The following is a 23158-nucleotide window of genomic DNA, read 5'->3' on the forward strand; positions in this document are numbered from 1 at the left end:
TGGCTGTTTAAGACCTGGCCCCTTTCATGAAACTCATGTGAAAAATAAGCACATAGAAAATGAGGAGGCAAGCAGATGAACGCTGAGATAGAACTACATGACTCTGAAAGCTTTTCTTCAAAAGTAAGGGACTCCTTTTGTGAATGCAATAAAAACTACCAGTGACAGACATGATCAATAAGTGCTGCTCAATGATCTCCAGTTAGGAGAGAGAGGCCTCCCTCAATAGTATAGATCAGCATTTAGGTATTTAGTACTGCAACTAAGTATTTTGACAAGTTGAAAGTATCTAAATATATATGTATTAAAACACATTTTCTACATTACACACTGTACACATTTGTCTACATAGGCAAAATTTTCATGGGCTTACATCCTAACCACACAGCAAATAGCATTGCTCTTACTGTCATGGGTGTCTGCACTACTCTCAAACACTTCAGCCTTTCAAAATCTTTTTCAAAAATATGTAACTGTCACTAACTATGAATCTTACATAAAAGTAGGTTACATATTGTAACAAAATAGCTTTTGTTAGTACAAATGTTCTAACATTACAAAATGTGAAAATACAGTGTAGTATTACATTACCATATAAATACACATAGTACCCTTCAAATATGATTCTTAGGGGTTAAAAAGACATATTTCTATGAACAGTCTCAAAAAAGATACACCACAGTAATTAAATGTGAATATTTTCAAGAAATTGAATGATGTGTATAAGAACCTTAATTTCAAGCTTCCACTGGTTTAAGCAGATCATAAATGTGTAAAAATAAAGAGGAAAGAGGTTCTACATTATTATTTTAATGTTCAGAACTGACAGTGATTGAGATCAATGGTATTATGTGGCAGCATGAATCAAGCCAAAGCACACTTCTGCCTGCAAAATTGTATGATAGATACCTGTATCTACAATATTGTTCTTTTATCTTTACCTCTTACAGTAATTGAAACAATGCCTGTATTTGTTAGTTGCTCCTTTTGAAAATGCTTTTAGAAGGAATGGCTTATTAATCAAGATAGCAAGGCATAATATTTTCATTTTTCAAATCAATGACCACGACTCAAACCTGCTTCTTAAAAATACAGAGCAAAATTTTATGATCTCAATGGTACACGTTGTGGACCAGAAGGAGAAGCTTGCCTCAAACTTTGCTTGTATTAACATATACAAAATTGTCTCAGGTGCTCCCTGACTGGGATCCAGGCAGATTTCAGTTTCAACCTGTGCAAGCAGTCCATAGCATTGTCCTTCACACCTTTTCTTTTGTCCAGATAGGTAATTTTTAGGCGTTGCTAAAGGCATTTTAAAAGATACAAAAACCTCTTCCTTCAGCTGTGTACACATGTGCTGGCTGACATGTTCAGTACACAGAGATCAGTAAAAATACACACTGAGTTTCCTTTTAATCTATTTTTGATAAACTTTTCTTTCTATTCTTAGAAGACACCAGACTTGTGACAAATCTAGAGCTATAACTGCACTGAAGCAAACCATGCACCAAAGCTTATTAGTCTCAAGCAAAAATGGCTTGAGACCATGCAGGTAGCCCTCACATATTGGACAGACTTTGCAGAAGATGTGAAAGCATTAAACAGGAAGGATTCTATTACTAAGAAACCAGCTAAAGCTGTTGTTTTTGGCTGAAACAGGGAACAAGTATTCCTTAAAGCTGATGCCCATTTGGTATTGCAAGAGAACACAAAATCAACGGCAGAGACAATTCTGGGACGTACAAGGAGAACCAACTCTACTGAAGCACTCCCTTACATAAAACCAAGGAGGCAGAGTTGCTTCAGATGCTTATTTCTGCAAGCATGGTTACCTGAAACATTTTCAGCCATTCCTGGAGGCCGGAGGGGGGCTGCACGGATGTGATGCGGCGCCGCTGCTGTCCCTGGCCGTTGGCTGCCCGCAGGTCCCCAAACGTCGTCGGCGTGGCAGAACATGGCACCAGCCCCGTGGTACTGCCATACAAATGAAAAGTGACAGCCACAGGTAAAACACCATGGAAAATCCACAGAGAACAAAAAAATCTAGTACATGATATGCAACTATCACTTCAACTCTTTAGCTTCATGCAAAAGCATTAGCGTGAAGAATTGTTCTGCTGGTCACTCAAGAGGCCAGTCCCTCACTTGGATAAATCTGCCTGCTTCTACCACTGCAGTGCCAGCCCTCCAACTAGGGGAGAAATAGGGATCACATTTCAAGGCTGAAAAATTATCACTCTATTAACTGCCCAGCAAGTTGTGTGTAAAGATACAGGTTTACACATTCCTTTCCTTGCCAGAGTATTTCCTTTCCTTCTGAGCTACACTGCTGCCTTCTGACAGGGGATGTAGGAAGCCAGATCTCAAGAGTTCCACCTGTATGTGAAATGTGCTAGTGCTGCCTCATCTCCAAAAGGGAAAAAAATATCTATTTTTAGGTTTTAATATATTTTGTTGATAAAGAGCTAGTAATATCAAACAGTTCTAGTGGCACAGTGGTCTGGAATTGGGCTTTGAAATACTCTATATGGTCTTTTAAAGATTGTGTGTTGATGGAATGACACAGGAATTAAAGGGGGGTGTGTGAAGTGAAAAGGGAAAAGCAGCCAAAGGTGCTCTCTGAATCACAGTTTGATTTTTTCACTCTGACATGTTAAAAACCAGCTCGTTCATACGGAATGGAGCTTTTAAAAGACCTGGGATTAAGCTACCATTGTGGGAGTCTAAAGAAATACAGCTGACTGTGTTTTCTAGTTTGGGGTTTTTTTTGTTTGGCTGGGGTTTTTTCATTTTCAGGATTGGTTTTTCTTTTGGTTTTCTTGTTCTTTCTTTCTTTTCTTGGGTTTTGTTGTTTTGGGGTTTTTTTTGTTTGGCTGGGGTTTTTTCATTTTCAGGATTGGTTTTTCTTTTGGTTTTCTGGGGTTTTGTTGTTTTGGGTTTTTTTTTTTTTTGGGGGGGGGGCATGTTTTTGTTTTGTTTTTTATACATAATGTAAAGTACTTAATTCAGAGACTATCAAAGCTGTATTCCCTAGCAGGAAATATGGAACCCCAGTAGTATTTGCACAAGCATGAGCACTTTAAATATAGTGTGAGACTCCAAAAAACCCTCTGCTTCTTTTAGTAGGAATGATCTTAGAGGGTTTACTGATTTTTCAGTGGCTACAGGAATAGCTTAAATGATGCAAGGCAAGTTCATTTGAATATTTACCTCATTATGCTCTACAAATATTTCACTCTACTCTTCCTTATTCTGAAGGACAATCATAGCATATCCTAACATTTACCCAAACTGGTCAAGAAAAGTAAAGATTGGTTTGAGCAGGCCTATTTTAACTGTTCATTTTGCTGAGTAATAACAGAAAGAGAGGCTGGTATGAAAATACTGTTTCAGAGATGAGGGGTCCTCCTAATGGCATTTGTTTACTGACTTTACCTGTTATATGCAAACAAAGTTCATCAGCTGGTCAATTTTAGAGTCCCTGATCCTTGGGAAACTGGAAACAAGCAGGCACAAGAATTGCATCATTTGCCTACATATTATTTTGATAAAACCAAATCAAAGAGTTTAAGAGAGAAGGACCAAATGTTATTTAAGGATTCTTTTATGCCAATAGCTACTCAAAATCCAAGTAATGTCAGTTAAAAGTATTTTTAAAATAAAAATGTGATTTTACAGCTTAGTCATTCCAATCACCTGCATAGAGATCAAGGCCTATCATTCAAGGTCCAAAATAAGGCACTTGAAATTATCTTTTATTGGTTCTGAGCAGTATGTAACCTTGAACTTGCCCCAGGTAGAACTGTTTCACTTTCTTCTGCTGTAAACTAGTTGTCAGTCAAAAACAGTTATTCAAAACAGGATCTGAAAGTTTCTTTCCTTTGACCTCAGATTAAACCACAAGACACTTGTTCATACTTCATTTTTCCTCTATATTTTCATCCTCCTGAAACAACGAGTCAGGTCCCTGTGGAAGCTGGACAAGTCCAGCAGTTCCTCTGAACCTGACAGACACATTTGACAAAAAAGCGCGTTTTCTTTGTTGCTGAACTGTTTACTTTTCTGGGACTGCAGAGAACTCCCAGTGGATCACCTTAAGAAATGGTGCCCAACAAGAGAGTCCTTCCATTACACAGACTCAGAAATCAGAACACACCACCTGCAGGCTTGGGGCGATGTGGAAGCTGCAACAAGTGCCTCTCAGCAACAGCACATCACCTCCTTTACTCTGCTGCAGTATTTACACATCTGAAAAGCAACCCTAGGACCTGCTGCCTAACTTTTCACCCATCACCTGATAAACCTCTTAAAGGAAGAGAAATAAAATATAAACTACTTTGCAAGAGCCATCAGTGACTGGACACTGCTGTAATGTGTTCAAAAGAAGTACCACTTCCAGAGAGCCTTGGGAGGCTCATGGGAGGGACGATGCTTATAGTGGGGAAAAAACACAAAATAGTGTAAATTCAAACAGGATGGGAAGCAGCGTGACATCCAAGCACAATTGTTATGGCAACTACATAGTAAGAATGCAGTTGTAAGGCGTGCATCCACAGCCCTGCTCTGCTGCTGCTGCTGCTCATGGTTAGGAGTGCTTTACCCCATGAAGCACCTGATGGGAACAGCAGCAGGGATTTGTGCTTCCAGGCACCACACAGGAGCAGCAAGGAAGCGGAGCAGAACCCCTAATACTTTCACATTGTGGAGAGCAAGTACGTGTGTGTTCCTGTTAAGATCAGATGGTCTGCTCTGCCTACGTGAATTTCCATTCTCTCATTCCTGTTACCATAGCAAAGTGATACATTTGATCACAGTTTTAATAGTCTTAGGGTTTATCGTTATGTCCCTTTTTAAAATCTGATTGACTTTATTACCAAGAATGCTCCAGCTCTTAAATAAATGGGCATGCTATATTTAGATTGAAACACAAACCTCAACTGAAGAAGTGCAAGTCTGGCTACTTCATTAAAACTCATCTTCAGTTCACGTAATTTAAATTAGCAAAGCAATATACAAATGCTGATACCACCTCTTCTTTGCTTTACAGTGTTTTAACATTAAGAGGAGCTTAATTAATCAGACTCAGCAATTGGAAAAACAGGATATATGCAGGAATCAGGATCCAGTGATCTGTCATTGCATTTAATTACCTTGTGTACTCTGAGACTTTGCAGGGTTTCTTTCCCAGAGAGAAAGAACGGACCTCGGAGCCATGGTCCAACTTTCTCTTCATCTGCAAGGTGAGGGAAAAAGAGTAACAACACGGATTTAGTTACCAATCAACCTTACTTATGTGTACTTCTGTAAAATTAACACATTTTTACCTTCTACTTTTATACCAATTTTCAAAAAGTTAACAATCATAAAATCACTTAAAGCAGCATTTTATTTTCTGAATTCAACAATATTTGATACATGTTTTATAGGGTGCATGTATATATTATTGCTCTTTTAGGTTCCAAAATCTACTGGAATTACATTCTTTTAATTCCCCAATTGTGCAAAAGTGTGCGGAACGGTGTTAATTTATTTTGTGTTGGTTTATTCACTAAACTGTTCTCTCTCTGTCCTCCCAGGAGAGGAGGGAAGGAACTAAGCCAAAGCCATGGATTCTTTGTGTTCAGGTTCATTGCTTAGTCTCTCATTGAATAGTTAAATTTTAGGTAGCCTATCTGCATTATAAACCATATTTATTTCAGGGCCTAAAAAAAAAAAAATTACTGTATATTTAGTCTATACTTTTATCTTAAAGCTGTACATTGAAAACATTTATAAAATTGCAGTAAAACTGAGTGACAGATTAACCAGTATTTTTCCAAGAAGGGTAAGGATGAAAAACATTACACCCCAGTCTCGAATGTCACCTGCAATTAGATATGATCAAAACCAAATAATGAGCAGGGCAGCTGCTAAAAGGGGAAGCCAGACTGCAAAAATTACCAAAGAGATGGAAACCTATGAAAGCCATATTTATCTAGGCAGACAAATAGAGATTACTTTCTACATATTTGGGTAATCTTTAACCACAGACTTTTGGACTAAATGAGACATACGTGTGCCAAATGCAACTTCTGAGTTTTGTTGGTTTTCCTTTTATTTTTTTGAGATGTGATACACCACAACAGTTTAGCCAGCTGAAGAATGTTTACTGCTGTTTACAACTGTGAGCTGCAAAATACATAAACTACTTGTATTACATTTTGACTTTAGTATAACCATTTGCTTTTTTCGAAACTTCATGTTTAAGATACAATTTAAAAGTTGGTATCTTTCTTACACAAACGATTTGATATTTTTTAATGTTGTATTATAACATAGTTATTTAACCATTTATTGTATCAGCCTAGCCACCTAAAATGAAATACCCCAAACCCAAGAGGATTCTCTAAAGCTTATGATCTATATACTTTTGTTGTCATTTTGGTTATTTATACTTTTAAAATACCCTTATGGCTTTACCTAAAAATGATCACTGAAGATCTTGTGTTCTGCTTCATTAGTGCTTACACAGGAAAGCTAAGGGCTGTTTTTATGGGAACAGCTACAACACAACCAGAAGAGCTTGCCTTGTAGCTGTGTTTTCTTGCCCATGCCTCACATGGGACACTCCACGGCATTTCACCAGACAAGCACTGAGCCAGAACCGCCCTGCATGCTGCCGAATCACCAGCCTCACCCTCACTGCTTCCCCACGCCCCAGGAGGAGCAGCCCCCCTGCTCCCCTCAAGAAAACCAGTTGCAAGGATCTCTGAAAAATAATGGATACCATCTTTTATTGCTGTGCTAGGTGGGTGAGCCATCAAAATTACCAGAAGCATAAGTAAGGTGTTTGAGAACAAATTTCAGTATTTGATGACAGACTTTTCAGAAAGGATTTTTCTTGTTCAAGAAAAATTTTTATTTCCAGCTTGCCTTTCTGAGAGGTTATGATCATCGTGTTCCTCTTCTGCTTCTCACAAGAGGGAGATGCAGTTTTGCAAAAGCACGTCTTAAAAATAAAAAGTAGAAAGCCTACAGCAGAATACTCAGCTCTGGTGATTTATTCTTTTGCGTTAGCGAAGAAAACAACATGTATTATGTTGCCTAATAATGATTTCACCTGTTTCTTTTGGCTGGGTTTTTTTTCAGATATTTTAGGCAACTTTCACACGGGGTCCACCACGCAGACTGACTTTCAGTATCTCAGAAGGTGCTAAGTAAATAGACGGCCAAAAATGCCGTTTATCATATGAAGAAGATAAAACTTTCTTAGAGCAGAGAGGTCTAGTGACAAGATTCAGACATCAGTACGGTCTCTGTGTAACCAAAACACAGAAACCGTCGAGCAAACACCCCTCTAAACATTTAATTTGTCGCTAGGAAAACACAACTCCTTCAGACAACATTTATTTATCAAACTAACCGAGACTGCAGAATATTAGCAATTTTTATAATACAGAATACATATTAAAAAATGAAAAGAAGGGGCAGCAAACTGCATTCCGCATCACCGCCCGCCACCAAGCGCTGGCAGCGCTCCCCGGCAGCGCACTGACTGCAGCTACGGCCGGGCGGCAGCCCCCGCCGCCGGCACGTCTCCGCCCGCGGACCGCCGGCGCGGAGGACGCGCGGCCCCCGCCCGCCCCTCCCTGCCGCCCTCGCCCTCCGCGGCCGCGCACCCGCGGGCAGGGGAGCGGAGGGGGCGCCCACTCACTTTGTAGAAGATCATCTTGAGGGTGCCGTAGAAGCCCATGGTGTCGGCGCGCTTCCCCTTGCGCGGCGGCGGCGGCGCCCCGCGGGCCCGGCGGCCGGGCAGGCGCTGGCAGTACAGCCCCTTCTCCGGCAGGTAGGTCACCGCCTCCCGCGCCGACATGCTCGGGCACGGCGGGCGGCGGCGGCGGCGCTGCTCGGCCCGGCTGGCCCGGCCCTGCCCTGCCCTGCCTGCGCGGAGGCGCCCGCCCCGTCCCTCCCTCCCCGCCCGCCTCCGCAGCGGCGGCGCGGCACTGCGGGATGCGCGGCCGGGAGGGACCCGCGGGCCCCGCCGGCGGGAATCCGCCCCCACCCCGCGCAGAGGGGAAGGAATTAAAAAAAATACCCCAGCGCTGCGCGGGTTTGGGGCTATTTCCCCCTTTCACCTTCGCCCCCCCTCCCGCCCCCTTCTCCCGCACCGCCTCCGAGGCAGGGGCTGCCCCCAGCCCTCGCTCTGTTCTCTCAGTGCCACTCTCTCCACGGTTTTCCAAGCGGGTACAAAACAAGCTCGTTTCCACTAATTATAATTATACCATCGCCCTCGGCGGGCCTGGCTGGACTCGTCCATGACTGCATTCCGTGGACAGACGCAAATCAGTCCTTCCAAAGTGCGGGTAATTTTAGAATAATTTGAAATGCACTACAGTTTTGCCAGGGAAAAAGATGCTGAAATACCCTCTATTGGCTAGACAATAGAATAAACGGTTTTTGAAGATTTAGGAGTTGAAAGACCCGAATCCAGCAATTATGTAATAGACATTAAACTAGTAATCCAGAGCAGAGCGGCGGCAGAGCTGTCGGAGGCAGGAGCGGGGTTTCCCCAGCAGGGAGGGAGGCAGGCAGCCTTCCCCGCGCACCTGGAGCAGCCTGGACGCGCTCACGCTCCCCTCTCCCGCACAAGGCAGCTCTTGGGCGGCACCAAGCCATTTTAGCTCGGGCTGCAAATCCTACGCAGGATTCTCACCTGTATTTCAGTGAAAGCACAAGGAAAGCCCTTGGTAATTACTTGCTAAAGAACGCTCCTTTTTTGGTCATTCTTCACATCAACAAATCTGTCCGGCTCACCCTTACGGCTCGATTCAAGGGCATTGAAGTTCCTGACATATGGCTGGGCTCTCAGACAGATACCTGGAACCGGCACAGCAGCTAGGCAGCTTGATTTTTTTTTTTTAGTTTCTATACAGACAACTCAAGAGACTTCAGCTTCAGAAATATTTCTTTCTTTTTTCCCTTCTCCTTTTTCCTCCTGCAAAGTTTTCTGCCCAAGTTCAGAACAGAGCATACCCCAAACATGATCTGAAGCTGCAGCATTCCCCTGTAATTTTCCCCAGGTGCAGTGAAAACTGGAGATGCTCAGCAGCCCTCCAGACCGATGCAGTCAAACAGAAGGAAGCATGTAGCCCTCTCCTGCTGACCTGAGGGGGAACTATCTTTTTCTTTATCACCCAAAGCAGCACAAAAAAAGGTTCTACCTTTACAGAACACACACCTAAAGGAGTGGAAGCACTTTCTGTAAAACCCATTAGCTTCCTCATTACTACTTTAAAAGAAATCTCATATGTAGTGGCAGGTGTTAGCACACCCAGATAAGGTGAAATCACTACCCTCACAGCACAGATTCTGCCTCTCTATGGTTTTATGTATCTCCCTTCCAGCACTGAGTCCTCACAGTGTTTTTCATCTCCCAGTGAAAATGGTTCTGCCCATCAAATCTTGGCATTTATGCCATTATCCACTAAACTGCAGTGCTGTATATTTTATGAGAACAAAATGGTCTTGAGTTGACTTCATACCTCAGATATGAACAGAGCTGTACATATCCCGGGAGACTATTACTGCTTTCCTTTGCTGGCACATCACATGCAAAACGGAAGGAAAAAAAAAACCACAGGCTGCATATACACATTGAATAATCACAGGAAGTAAATTAATACTCAAACCATCAGAGTAAGAAAGAATTTGAACATTATCACTGTGAGGACTTAGAAGTACTTTATATATGCATTTGCCTAATGTCCTGTGATTCTTGCAGCTCTCTCTGCCCCTTCTCCCATCAGTGAATGCACTCGATGTAGAGGGGGAAATGATGGCTACTCCTGCTCCAGCACAAAAACAGGAATGGGCAGGAAATCCCCGGGGATTAGCCTCTCCCCCAGCCCAAAGGCAAGTGTAATCTGACAGCATGGCTAGATTTATCTTTTCAACAAAATGTGCTCTGGAATTAAGCAGTCAATGAGTTGAATAATAATTAGAAATTACTATTTTCCTCTCTTTTGGAGTACTGCTATTGCAGATTACGTCTCTTTTGATCATGATTGGCAGATATTCTCTCATGGTAAAAAATCCCACTGACTTAACTACTAATCACTTTGCCACAGTCAGGACCCATGTAATAACCCCAACAATCATTTGCTAATGGTAGAAAACTTGGTATGTCAGGTATTTATTCTGCACAAAAGGTTTGGGTTTTTTTCCTAATTTTAGATACAGATACCACAGACAGATGTGAAATTTGAACAATGACCATCTCTCATCTAGCAATCTGCCTTTCTCAGAGCAAAAACCAAAAATTACACATGGTTATGGCTCTGGCTCTCACCTTTTTATCTATTTATCTCTGTAGTGGTCCCACTTTTGATTGTCCACAAATAGAGAAACATTCCATCTATCTCCAACTAAGTTTGATAGTTTCTGGGTAATTGAAAAATTACTCTAGTTGGATGTTTGCTCTTCCCCAAAATGCCAAACCACAGCCTAGGCTCTCCCTAGTTATTGGAGAAGAACATGCTCCACCAAAGGCTGCTCCACCTACTGTTAGACTCCCACTCTAAATTCCTGTCTAGAAAGGATTTTTCTCTCTCCCCTGACTTTGAGAACCACCCTGTCCTCAGGAAAAAAACTGTGTAATGAATGCACTGCATTCTCCATTGTGGGAAATTAATTAAGGTTTTGCAAAAGTAATGTGGAACTGCCTAACCTGGGAAGACTGAGGTCACACAGCTTCACTCTGCTCCTTCTGGGAAGATACAAAGGTGGAAGACCCCAACCCTGCAGGTGCTTTTGAGAGCCTGACAGCAAGTAACAAAGATGATGCATACACTTACATCTCCACCAGCATTTGAAATAATATTTACTACAGTAACTTAATGCCCCAGGAATACTTAATTCATCACAAATTAAGGTACACTGAGGAAGACTACAGTTTAAAGCAATGTTAAGAGAAAAATCAAAAGTTACCATGTTTCTTTCCCTGTTTGGTATACATTTAATTTCAAAGGTTGCTCTTACTTTGTTTAAGCTGACAATAATTTTTCAAGTTCTGAAAACCACAAACAACATACAATTCATGACATTTAGAAAAATGTCTACACCAAAATTACACAGTTTTCAGTGGACACAAGTCCAATCTTATTTCCCGTCAGTACTGCCAACTCTTAATTAAAAAAAATTCACAGCATCCAATTCTTTTCCTGTTGGCAACACTTCTAGCACCTTTACCAGTTTGTCATGTGGCATGCTGTAATTAAGACTGTCTATTACTTCTAATGAAAGACTAGAATGAATTACAGAAATCACCCGCAGAGCTATATAATCCCCAGAAGAACGGAGATTACAGTGCAACAGACCAAAGAAACAACATTTTTGTTGGGTTTTTTTTTTTTTTTTTAGTTGGAGAAACATTTTTGAGTGGAGAGACTACAGGATGGTCTGGCTATGGTAATGGCCAGTCAGCATTTTGAAAAAACCCTGGTGCTTAAACCAGAGAATGCAAAAACCATAATTGGCATTTCACATACACACATATGTGTGTCGGGAGCATAATGTGTGCAAGAGGAACTGTGGAGCAATATGGTTTGGTATCTCCATTAATATTGGTAAATGCATCATTCAAGACAGTGCCAGAAGGGATTCTGTGTACTCTGCACATTTAGCAGACGCTTAGCAGACTGACTCCTTTAGAAACATTTCAGAGGGATTTTTGTGTGTTGTCTAATAGGATTGCAGGGTTTTTTTCTATCCAGGAAATCAAACATCCTAAGCAGGAGGGGCCAAATCCTTAGCTGTGCAAGATTTACCCTGGACACAGTGAAGATGACCCGAGAAGAACAGTCATGCTTAGTTGTTTTCCCCTTTCTCAAATTTGGACCCACTTAGGCATTAAACACTCCCCTTCTGCTCGGTAATCTAGTTTGGGCAGCTGCTGCAGCCAGCACTTTGTCTTCTATATTCGACCTATTCATCCAACTACATACTTCATTTAATTTGCCAAATGCTCCCATTCAGGCAAGAATCTGGCCCCACAGAGAGGTACTTCTGCCATCTGCTTTAGACATTTAACTACAGCTTTTCTTAGGACACCTACATTTAAACGCTCACGTTCCCATTTACTCAATGAGAAAGGCACATGCTTGAGTCCAACATGTGTACGGTCTCAGAAAAGGAGAAAAATATTCCACACGATAGCAAGTGTTTAACATGTTTCAAAGTAATTCAGGGTGGGCCTTTCCACTACAAAAAGGCACTGCTATTATTATCAGATCTTTTTCTTTCTGCACTATAATGAAATTAAATAAGTGACCCACTGGGATCATAGAAATCCCATGTTCTCATGGTTTCTCCCAGTTTAGTTTGGGCTAGGCAGCAGCCTTACATGCTGCAGACTTGAGATTTATTAGTGTGCATCCTAGTTGCTGAGCTGGAAGTACTTTATGGATAAATTCCAGATCAGTGGGCAGGGTGAGACAAAGGTTTAGCACACTCACCAGTTTATTTGGCTAAGGAAGTTCAAAGGTACAGTGCAGGATGTACCTATCACACAGGTGTAACTGTGGAGAATATACCATTAGTATTGATGCCACAGAACAGACCTGGAGAAATGAATTTAGGTGCACCAGTTTGTGACCAACAGCTGCTACATTACAGCTATGTGGGAAGAACAAAAGCAACTTGGCTCCCTGAAAGCAGCTCAGATAGAGGGATTTCTGCTCAATTTATTTATAATGTGGGCAGCAAGCTTAGAAAGGTTCACTCCTGCATGTTTGCCTCAACACAGTTCCAGGAAGAAATTTACACTTATGATCATGTGTAGTTCAAGTGTAGTACAAGCAGTTCTGGACACTGCAATGTGCACTGACCAGCAGCTTAATGATAAATGACATATTTTTATAATACTGATGAACTTACAGTTTGGGAGGAAGTAGTGAAAGCAACAGTAACTCTGTTATGGGAGGAAGGACCCAGAGAGGCATTACATTAAGTTGCATGAAGCCTTCCAAAGCTTACTTAAGTGGAGTGGAGAATACGTATTATGAAGTATGATAGGTAATACCAAAGTGTTTCACTAACTGTATAATGTTTCTTGGCAAAGCATTTTGAAGACTGCTTTCAAAATGAAATTCCCTGCACATGATTATCCGTGATTTCCATGCAAAGTAAGGTACTGTAGTCAAACAAAATTGTAAAAAGACTTTAAGCTTTGTTTCTCGGTATGGCATCGGTAGCAACTGAAAAAAATCAATTAATATTTATTTATAAATACTGATCCTATTAGGATGGTGTGAACTTTGATTACAAATACCATTTTAAAGGTATATATCTATAGCAGAGATTTCCCATAAACCACTTTCTTAAAATACTTACCTTTAAAAAAATAGAGCTCTAAATACATTGTGATAAATTCAAAGGGTATGCTAGTTAATGGCTGTAAAAATAGCTTTGAAAAGGATTTAAACATGAAGTGTATATAACAGATTTCAGTATTGGATGCTTATAATAAACTTCAAATTATATTTTAAGAGCAGGGAGATTTCACAGACAGGCTTAATGTAATATGGCATTGCTGTGTCTCCAGCAGAGCAGAACTCCCCTCTGAAGGTCATACATCCTGTTCTCTTTGCTGGTTCCCTGTAGTTGGGCACAGAACTTGCAGCATATGCTCCAATGCTTAGGTTATTTTAAAGGAGTACAGCCAAAGCTGTCATATGCCCATTAATGAAAGGAACAGATCCATGCACTCTTCCTTGGTGATAACACCAGCTTAAAGATGTCCCAGGCTCACCTGCTCATTCCTGTCCTCGAATGGCTCTTGCCCTTATTTCTGCAGGAACAAACATCTGTAGAAACACCCTGTGAACCAGATTCATTAACTGATGCAGGATAAAGAGAGATGGGTTTAAGTTTTTACCCTTGGGGTTCTCTTTTCTTCTTTCTTTTAGAACTAGTTGCTAGTTTAAATTTCTACCATGCTTTCACAAACAGCTGAGCCAGCAGAAGCAAATGAGCAATTCACAGGCAGGGCACACACTCCTTGAGCCAGCTACACCACTGAGAAAAAGGTATGAGGAACTATGACCTGAGTGTCCCATGCAGAGAGGATAAGCCTATTATTTACACCTAGAGGCACCACTCTCTCAGCAATAGCTTCATGTGCATTTAAGCCAGCACAGCCACTGGGAAGAAGAAAAAAACAAACAATTCTTGCACTTGTGGCTGCCCTTGGCCATTTATTTCTATGCTTGCATCACCTTCTCAGGTGCCACCACAGACTTCATTGTATGGCTCTGTGGTCATCTACAGTGGCAAGTGACCTGGGGACAAGGCTATTTTCCAGCCAGGTCAGATTCCTCATCTCCCTCACTGCACAGCCACACACATGTGTGTGCCTGCATAGCAAGAGGTACAGCCCACTCTCTCCTTTTTGAACTCCCCAAGCCCCCAGAAGAGCTACCTTACCTTGAATAATTGCAAAACTACAGCCCTAGGTGAAAAGGCAAGGAACTGTGGGGTTTGGGCTTTGTCCTCCCAACCCAGAGGAATGTATTATCACCAGAACAACTTATTTGCACAGAAAAATACACTTCAATCTGTGATAAATGGAAATGGACACTCAAAGATTTACCACAAAACAAGCACAACAAGGTGAACCACAGGCAGGGGGTATAATGCCAACCTTCTTTAAACATGTCACGTTGTAACTCCAGGAAGCTCGTCTCATTAGAACTCTATATTATTTCACTGAATAAAACCAAAAAAAACCAGAACATTTTTCTTCCCAAAGCATTTTTCTTCTTGTTAAAGAAAAAGATAAATGGAAACAAAATATCAGTGCAGCTAAGCTTCCTGTTGCTTTTAATTCCCTGTGACAGCAACCACATGCAAGTTTCCTACACAGAAATATATGGTTTGTTTTAAAACTAGCAATATTAGCATATAATAAACATTTTTTCATAGTGCATATTCATAAGGAGCAGAGTTAAGGCTGATAATGCAACCTGCACTTTCACATCCTTCACTACTTTCTGTGCAACCGGAACATTATGAGTTGCTTTACTGAGTTTTGTTTTTACAGAGTATTGTAAGATTATTCATTTTTCAATGAAAGAAGAAGGTATTACATATAATGCATCTTGCAAAACAGTCTCTAATGGCAGCAGATCTTCATAAGAACTGCGTCTCCATTCATTGTGCTCCTATTAAAGTTAACTGTAATCTATTTATTATATCATTAAACTTAATATATTGTGAGATGAATTCTATTTATAGATGCAGTAATAGCTGTGCTAATCACTCAAGTTCACATTGAACCAGGCTGTGCTTCTGAGTCACAGCAGCAGTTGCTTCAGAGACCAAAGGACATTCCTACATTTCCTGAAGTGATGACCTTGCCTGTCCCACACTGGGCCAGTCCAAGTGGCCCTGCAGAGCAGCCCCTGCAAGCCTCTGGCTCCCACACTTGCACTGAGGAGGAAGCTGGCACCACACATCCCATCCACTTCCCTCCCTCAGCCCACTCTGCTCCCAGATATCCACACACACCACTGGCAGTGGCTGCCACACCACACCAGCAACCAGAGGCCACCTGGGCACAGGGCATTCTGTTGGCAAAATATAAGGATAGCAGTCACTGCCTGGGGTCTTTTTAAAACAATTTTACCTTATATTCCAATCATAGTAATTTCACAGATTCTGCATGCAATAATAGTCCATGAAGTTAGAAAATCATGCACAGAGACTGTTCTTAAGCACACAAAGCACAAGCCCTCCTTGCTGATTAACATATGACAAACATAATACGAAATAAATTAATAGGGATCAGTTCCTTTTTTCAATATTTCAACCAAAGAGCTGGGTTGTCTTATTTATATTGACAAGAATGTTTCCGAATTGGAGAAGTGTGCATTTCTGCCTTTGAACACCCATGTTCAAACTGTTTTCACTCCAATATAAGCAGGTTGGCAAATCACCTTTGTACAGAAAAAGAAATGTGTGTTTGGACTTGGAAGGCTTACCAAAAATGTCTGTCCTTCGCACTGAATACAAATGGGGGACTGGTATCTACTGCTGTTTTCTGTTAAATTTTCCTCCTTTTTTTTTTTTTTTTTTGAGATAGCTTAATTTAAATTGCCAAGACAAGTGCTTGTTTATCTGGCATAATCTATACAAATTTATTTACAAAATAGTTTCTGTTGTCATTTGTGGTACATGAAAATGAGAAGGGGTTATTGTGAGTCTTTAGGCTACAGACAGAAGAATTTCTGGAATTAGAGATTAGGCCAGAAGGATTTAGGAAGAATGTAAAGAAAAAAACTATTAAAAATGTCAAATCTCTTTTCCTACCTGTTTTACCTAAAGGGGGTAAAAGGTTACAAAACCAAGCATTAAAAAGAATTTGAAATGACATGAATAAGATGTTTTTACTCCGAAAGAGCTGCTTAACAAGACAGCCTGTGCATGGTACATACTAAATAAGAGAGATTCTGTGGAAACAAAAATGTCTGAGGTTGTGATTTATTATACATTGTTATCCACCTGTGCACATGCATCCAGTTTGCAAAGGCAAACATTCCAGTGTTTTAGGCATGGCATCCTGGCATCCATTTTATAGCATCAAGGGAATTCACCCCATCATGTGGCAGTGCAAAGGCAAACATTCCAATGCTTTAGGCATGGCATCCTGGCATCCATTTTAATTCACCCCATCATTGACTCCCTGTCCAGTGTGGCAGGCAGGAACACAGCCAGAGCCCCAGGTGACGCCCCACCACTGTGGGTAACCAGCAGTGAGGAACAGCAGGATGCCACCTTTGGTGCCAAAGCCCTAGAGGAAGGTGGAATGTGATGTGCTAGAGCAGTTTGCTGGCAACAGAAGTGAAGGATCCTTGAGTCTCAGCTTTGGAGAGGCAATTGTTCTGTTGAATGTGTATGAATTTCTTGGGCTCTCTCCATCTTTTCCTTCTCCTTGTTCCTCTGTAAGCACCATCCCCAAGGTCTTCCATTCTCTTGCCCTGTGCTTCCTGTATCAATATCCTGGTCCAGTATTTCCTCGGTAGTTTCCTCCATCCTGCCCTCTCCACAGCATCACAGTCTAACAAGACTTATTGTCCCACCTTATAACTCCTTTCCTTTCCCTTCCCATCCTCAACCACGTTTTCTCCCTCCCTGGAATTCAGGGCAAGCATTTTTTCATACAGCATTCAAGGCAGGGGACATCAGGATTGCAGGACACAGAATCACAGAATCATATAAAGTTCCAACCTCTCCCACTGTGGTCTTCGATGCCACCCCCTAGATCAGGCTGCTCAGGGCCTCATCCAACTTGGCCTTGAACAATTCCAGATATGGAGAATCCATAACTTCTCTGAGCAACCTGTTCCAGTGCCTCCCCAGCTGCTGGGTAAAGGATTTCTTCCAAGCATCTAACCTATCTAATCTCTCCTCTTTCAGTTTAAAGCTGTTCCCCCTTGTTCTGTCACTACCTGCCTGTGTAAAAAGTGACTCTCTCTCATTTTCATAAGCCTTCTTGAGGAACTGAAAGGCCATAGTGAAGTCTCCTTGGAGCCTTCTCATCTCTGTGCTGAACAACCCCAGCTCTCTCAGCCTGTCTGCACTGAAGTGCTTCAACCCCCCAAAATGCTTCTCCTTTACTTTGTGTAATACCTGCTTCAGCAAGTTATCTAGAGAATATTTGGTGTTTTCTCTGCCATCCTTGCCCACATCTGCAGAGCAGCTGGAAGCAGCCACTAGAGGTAAGATGCAGTTCTGCCAACATTGCCTTTGGCTACAGAATGCTCAGTGAGTCCCAGGTCAGTCAGGTCAGTCTGACCAGCACTATGACCTGGTAGGACACAGACTCCTTGCAGCCCAGAGTGTCTCTGGTACATGAAAATTGTCATTTTCCCATGACACACACTCTGCCCTAGCATTAAGCGGCAGTGGCGGTTATTAAAGGGAAAATTGCACATTCTACCTGCTTGATGCAGCTTCCTTTTCCCACCCAACCCATGCCTATGGTAGAGCACAAAGAAGGGGATTTACTCCTTTTCCATGAGCCCTCATGATTTATTGCCATGACAACTCACCCCTCTCTAGAGGCCTGGGGGAGCCCTGTGAGCTGGCTTCTCCTGAGTACATTCTTCTGCAGTGGAGGATGGATGCCAAACCTTTGCAGAGCAGAAAGGAATGCCAGGCATCCCGGGGTCACACCAGATGCTTTGAAGGCTTGCTAACCCACTGTCATTAACCTTATGCTGTGCAATTGCATGTCAAAATGGGCTACAGGCAGAGCAAGCAGGCCAGCAAACCTGCCCCAGCTAAAAACACTCTTCCCTGAACAGGTGCTTCCAGTCTAGAAACCACACAGCATTCTTGCCTGCCTCTACAAGAGACACAGCACTGGATAACTTTGGGTAACCAGTCCCTTATCCAGATGAGAGGGATGACAATTGCAAATTATTTTTTTTTACACCGAATTTAGCTTTACCAGCACAACTCTTTATAACAGATGTTTCACAGAATTCAAGAAGTACAAAATAGATGGCACATTTCACAGTGTTTCAGAGATATTTTTCAAACAGTGCTACCTGTAGAAAACCTAAGAACTAAGCATAAAAAGAGAAAACTACCATACCTGTCCACTGTTATGTCTAAGCTTTTTTTGGGAAGGCATTTTGTTCAATAAAAGCTTATGCTTCCTTTATAAAGCTATAATATTTCTACTTTAATTTTAAAAACTACAAGTTAAAAACCCCTGTTTCTACCCTCAAGGAAAACTGCATGTTGCAACATTCACATAACCTCAGACATCACATATTTAACCATTTCTCTAAAAACTTCTTTCAACTGTCAGATAAGTGTAATGGAACTGATCTGCTCCCTAAACCAATCCATTCACTGTGGGTTAAATAGCAAGACAGTTAACGAAACTCCTGGGTTTTGAAACTTTATTTATAGATTGGATGGAGTAAATTAAAGATTTCAAAATGTTTTTGTTTGCTGTTCCGTTCACTTGCAACCACAAAATTAGATGGCAACCATGGTTTTGAAGTTTGAAAGTTTATGGAGACTCAGTATTTCACAAATCCAATTACTTAAGGAAATGCAGTCCATCTAATGCTACTGATTTACCAATTAAATGTTACAAAGTAAAATGCCAAGGAATAGTCCATGTCACCAATGTGGTTGGTTGTACAAGGAAGTATCTTAAAACTATTTACAATTAAGAGGAAAAAAATGCAGGATATTGCAAACTATTATTTGAAATTAGCACACTGGAAGAGAGATTTAAGATTCTGTAATAAAGCCTGTGCAAATATATGTCCTAGATCCTATTCTTTTTATTTTGCTGAAAGCAACTACTAAAGCTTGTTATTAGCTATAACATTGCTTAAGCAATGCCAGCAATGTTCTGACAAATCTCTAGGGATTTTTTTACCCACTTTCCTTTTATTATCATACTCCATCTCTAATATTCAATCAGTGCCAAACTGGTTTATGTATGCCAATCTTTCTCACAGAAATGGAAAAATATCCTGCTGTATGTCATAGGCCTGCTGATGTGACAGGGAGAGACTGAATGGAAGTGGGAAAGGGAAGCAGGAGGGAGGAGGATGAGAGCACCAGCCTGCAGTCTGGTATTTAGCAGAAGTCTCGGTTTTTTTGATCAGAAAGTTGGCAAAAAATCAAAGTGCAGACTAGCGTTAGTTAGGTCCCTTTTAATTTAACCTTTGACACAAGCTTCACATATCATGAGGACTCTTCCCTTTAGTCTAATTTCAGACACAGAACAAACTTGTGCCTTGAAAACTGGCCAGTCCTGAATCCCCATTTTGCTACCTACCTTCAACAAAACATGCTACGAGCCACTGACCAGATTATTCACTGATGAACCTAAATTTCAATTTCTGTGCAGTTATTTAAACACAGCCCAATTGTTAGCTGAATTTCCCCACTGGGACAAGATTGAACAATGTTCACTTTTGTCCCTTGTAAAATCATAGACAATGTTTAGGAATGTTTGATTAAAAAGAAAATTCTGGGAAGAACTCATTTGCTGCTTGTGTAAATATAGTTCCTCATTAAAATTTGATAACAACAGTCTTAATGGAATACTACAACCTCATTCATGCTTTTGAATAAAGTGATTTAAATTGGCATGAACACAGTTTAAATACACTTCTTCCCAGCTAACTGTTGGCAGCTTTTAACTGCCTGCAGGGACAGGTATGACTCATGCCTGCTCTTCAAAAACTTTTTTAAAATGCAGATTTTTTCCACTGGTCTATTGTGCTTTACAAGTAAACTGAAAGAGACTAAAATTAGAAGGCAGACCACTACCACCAGAGGGATTAGGAACTCCTACGCTATGCTGATTCCAAAAGCTGAATTGGTTGACCTGTACTAGGGACTCTTTTATTTTGGTTCCTACTACATTTCTGGCAAACTTCACCCAAAGTCTCTCCTGGTTACAAATGATTTTAATTCCCTGTGTTTAGGAACAGCGGGTGGTCTCTGGATTCACATGCAACATTGCACTGAGCAACCCTCATTCTCTGCTATGCAATACTGAAAAAAATGAAGGTGTTCTCCCCTAAGTAAGCCAGCATGGGAACACTACCTGGCACAAGTCACATGGCAAAGCTCTGGGGTTTTTAAAGCAACTGCAGCAACAGTCTTTTCATGTGGCTTATGCATAGCATGCTCATCTTTACGGATTCTGATTTATACAAAGAAAGTTTGGTGGACAGCTAGTTTGAGAAGGGAATCCAACAGTCTCAAGTTTAGACTGAGCAATCAACTTGTCACAGAAAAGACAGCAGAGGATACTAACCTTTCCCGTAATTCAGGCATTTGAGGCAGTGCAGACTACTGGGTTAAAAGCTAAAACAACAAGGTACATTTCAACTTAAGATAGGGATGTCAGCCTCCTTATCAGCACAGTCCTTCAAAGAGCCCTCTGAAATTCTCTTCCTTTGAGACAGACAAGCCCCATATCTGTGGCAAGATGTGTGGGCTACTCAGTCCTGAAGAGCACAGGAAGTGCTCTCAGAGTAGTATTCTGTTAACCAGAAAACCTGAACAACCTCTGTGCTTCTTTAAGCAAAATACCTAGGGAAAAAATGTGAAGTATTTAATTTGCTATATCACAGAGGAAAGTTAAATGTGACTCAGCAGGTGTACATACTGAGAAGCAAGAACTTAACACTAACTGGGCTTTGTTCACTTTCCTGTTTATCATAGCTGGTTGCATTACCATATTATGTGCATCTACTTTAGGAATAGTGGGGTTTTGCTTTTACAGCAGGTAGACAGCAGTTTTGTGTGGCCCTCTGAAAGGAGCTACAGAAACGTGACTGGTAAGCTGGGTTAGCTGTTCAGTATTCCAGGCTAAATGGGGAAAAGAAAAAATAGGAAGACTCAGCCAGAGTCTGCATTGATCTAAAACATGGGTCAACAGTTCCAAGACACAGAAAATCCAACTCATTTCCCATTTCCAATTTCCAGGGGACATCCATTACAATCTAAAAGGTATCTGTTTTGAAGAGTTGTGATACTGTTTTCTAAGCAGAGGCAGTGTACACCGAGGTTAAAGAGATGGCTGTACCACAAGAAATCTCATCTCAGAACTAAAAAAAAAAGTGTGAGAAACAATCATAATGCCCCCTTCACCTCCACAAAAACTATACTCTTTTGTTGCAATAGAAAGTGGAACCCTTAACTTAAACATTTAGCAGATGCCCAAGTATGAGAATGGGAATGGATATCAGGATAAAGAGCTGTCATGAAGGCTGTGAAAACAACCAGCATACCAAATCCAACCCTCTTGATCTTTTGGAAGGGCATTTTCTACATCTGCAACTGGCAGTTAACATTTTTCCAGTTTTATATCTACCTAAATATATAAATAAACAATCAAAGTATCTTCAGCTCCTGAGGAGAATTTGTGCTCAAGGGTATGTGACACCTAGAGAGATCCCAAGGAGTGGTTCATGTACCCTTCATCTTTTCTCACCACTGAGGTACTGACTTAACCCTCAATGAAACAGAAAGTGTAACTGGTCCCCAAACAAGACCCCACCATGCAAGCAGCCAGCTGATGGTATCAACAAGAGAGTCAAAAGGCTGCTGCAGTTTTATCCAGCTGTCACATATCCAGCTTACATTTTCTAATAAAAGTTTGAGCAATAACACCTATATCTGAACAAATCTGGTCCTGCCCAACCAAAACCTCAGTTTAAAAGAAATTATCAACTGTGTTTTCTTCCAGAAAACACAAGAATTTCACAAAAGTAAATTAACCATTTTATGCCCCTGACAGGTCTTTCTAAACCTTCTACAAGTTCTTCCAAATTTTCATTTCCCCGAAACAAAACCACAGTTCTCAGAAATATTCTGGAAGAACAGACAACTAAGAAAAAATTTTCCAGTGCTGAGATGTTAAGACTCCCTCCCTGCAGCATTAATGTCTTCAAAATGTTTTTTAAATGAAAGGGAAAAGAGAAGTAGCTTGCAGTAGTTTCCAAATAATGCAGTTATACTACCTTTTATCTGTATGGATGCCATAATGGAATTGCACTATTCCTTTAGGGGCCTTTGGGAATGAGGTGAGAATATTATCTTGATCTGCATTAAACCAGTAACTGAATTGAGTATATTTGCTTCTTCATGTTAAGCTAATTTCAAGAAGCTCCTAACTTGTTAGCACTTTTCAGAGTGATCTTGAAGCAGGAAAGGAAAGGAGCAGACAGCTCAATGTATATAACAAAGGTTTGTCAAATAACATCAATATTCCTCATAATAAGATTGCCCTTTCAAAGTAAGAACTACTTGGAAACATGGCAAAGACCCCAGCTCAAAGGGACCAAGTGGCTCAAGGGGCACACAAGTTGAGGGCTTAACTTAGAGGTGAAACAGACTGAAAACCTGGCTAGGAATCAAGACTGCTTCTTCATGTTGCCATTCCCACCTTTTGGTTGTAAACAAATTCTGGGGCCATGGTTGGGAGCCCCGAGTCTGCAAGAACACACTCTCCACATCAATGCCTCTATGGAGAGCAGAGAGGAGGACTTCAGACAACATCAGTAGAAAACCACAGCTGACAAGGAAATAAATATTTAGGAAGAGGAGGATACTGTGCTTTTACCAGTTCAAATCC

At 41.2% G+C, this 23158-nt stretch overlaps 1 protein-coding gene across 5 annotated transcripts in view; it reads right to left on the minus strand.

Annotated features, from left to right (window-relative positions):
• The window catches only part of FBXW7 (F-box and WD repeat domain containing 7), a 177098-nt gene that overhangs the window by 25311 nt on the left and 128629 nt on the right, over positions 1–23158 (minus strand). For 4 of the 5 annotated variants that reach the window (XR_005626595.1, XM_039700105.1, XM_039700107.1 and 1 more), the window contains 2 exons: positions 5151–5233; positions 1833–1974 (listed from right to left, as the gene is read on the minus strand). Coding sequence is in view for 4 of the 5 variants with exons in the window: in XM_039700105.1 (XP_039556039.1) it covers positions 1833–1974; positions 5151–5233 (225 nt within the window). In the remaining variant the exon portion in view is untranslated. Of the gene's footprint in view, positions 1–1832; positions 1975–5150; positions 5234–7693; positions 7936–23158 lie in introns of those variants that run through there. The other variant, XM_039700106.1, reaches the window with a different exon arrangement.

Source organism: Passer montanus, unplaced genomic scaffold (genome assembly GCF_014805655.1).
Source record: "Passer montanus isolate IOZ18808 unplaced genomic scaffold, ASM1480565v1 scaffold14, whole genome shotgun sequence".
NCBI classification, from domain to species: domain Eukaryota; kingdom Metazoa; phylum Chordata; class Aves; order Passeriformes; family Passeridae; genus Passer; species Passer montanus.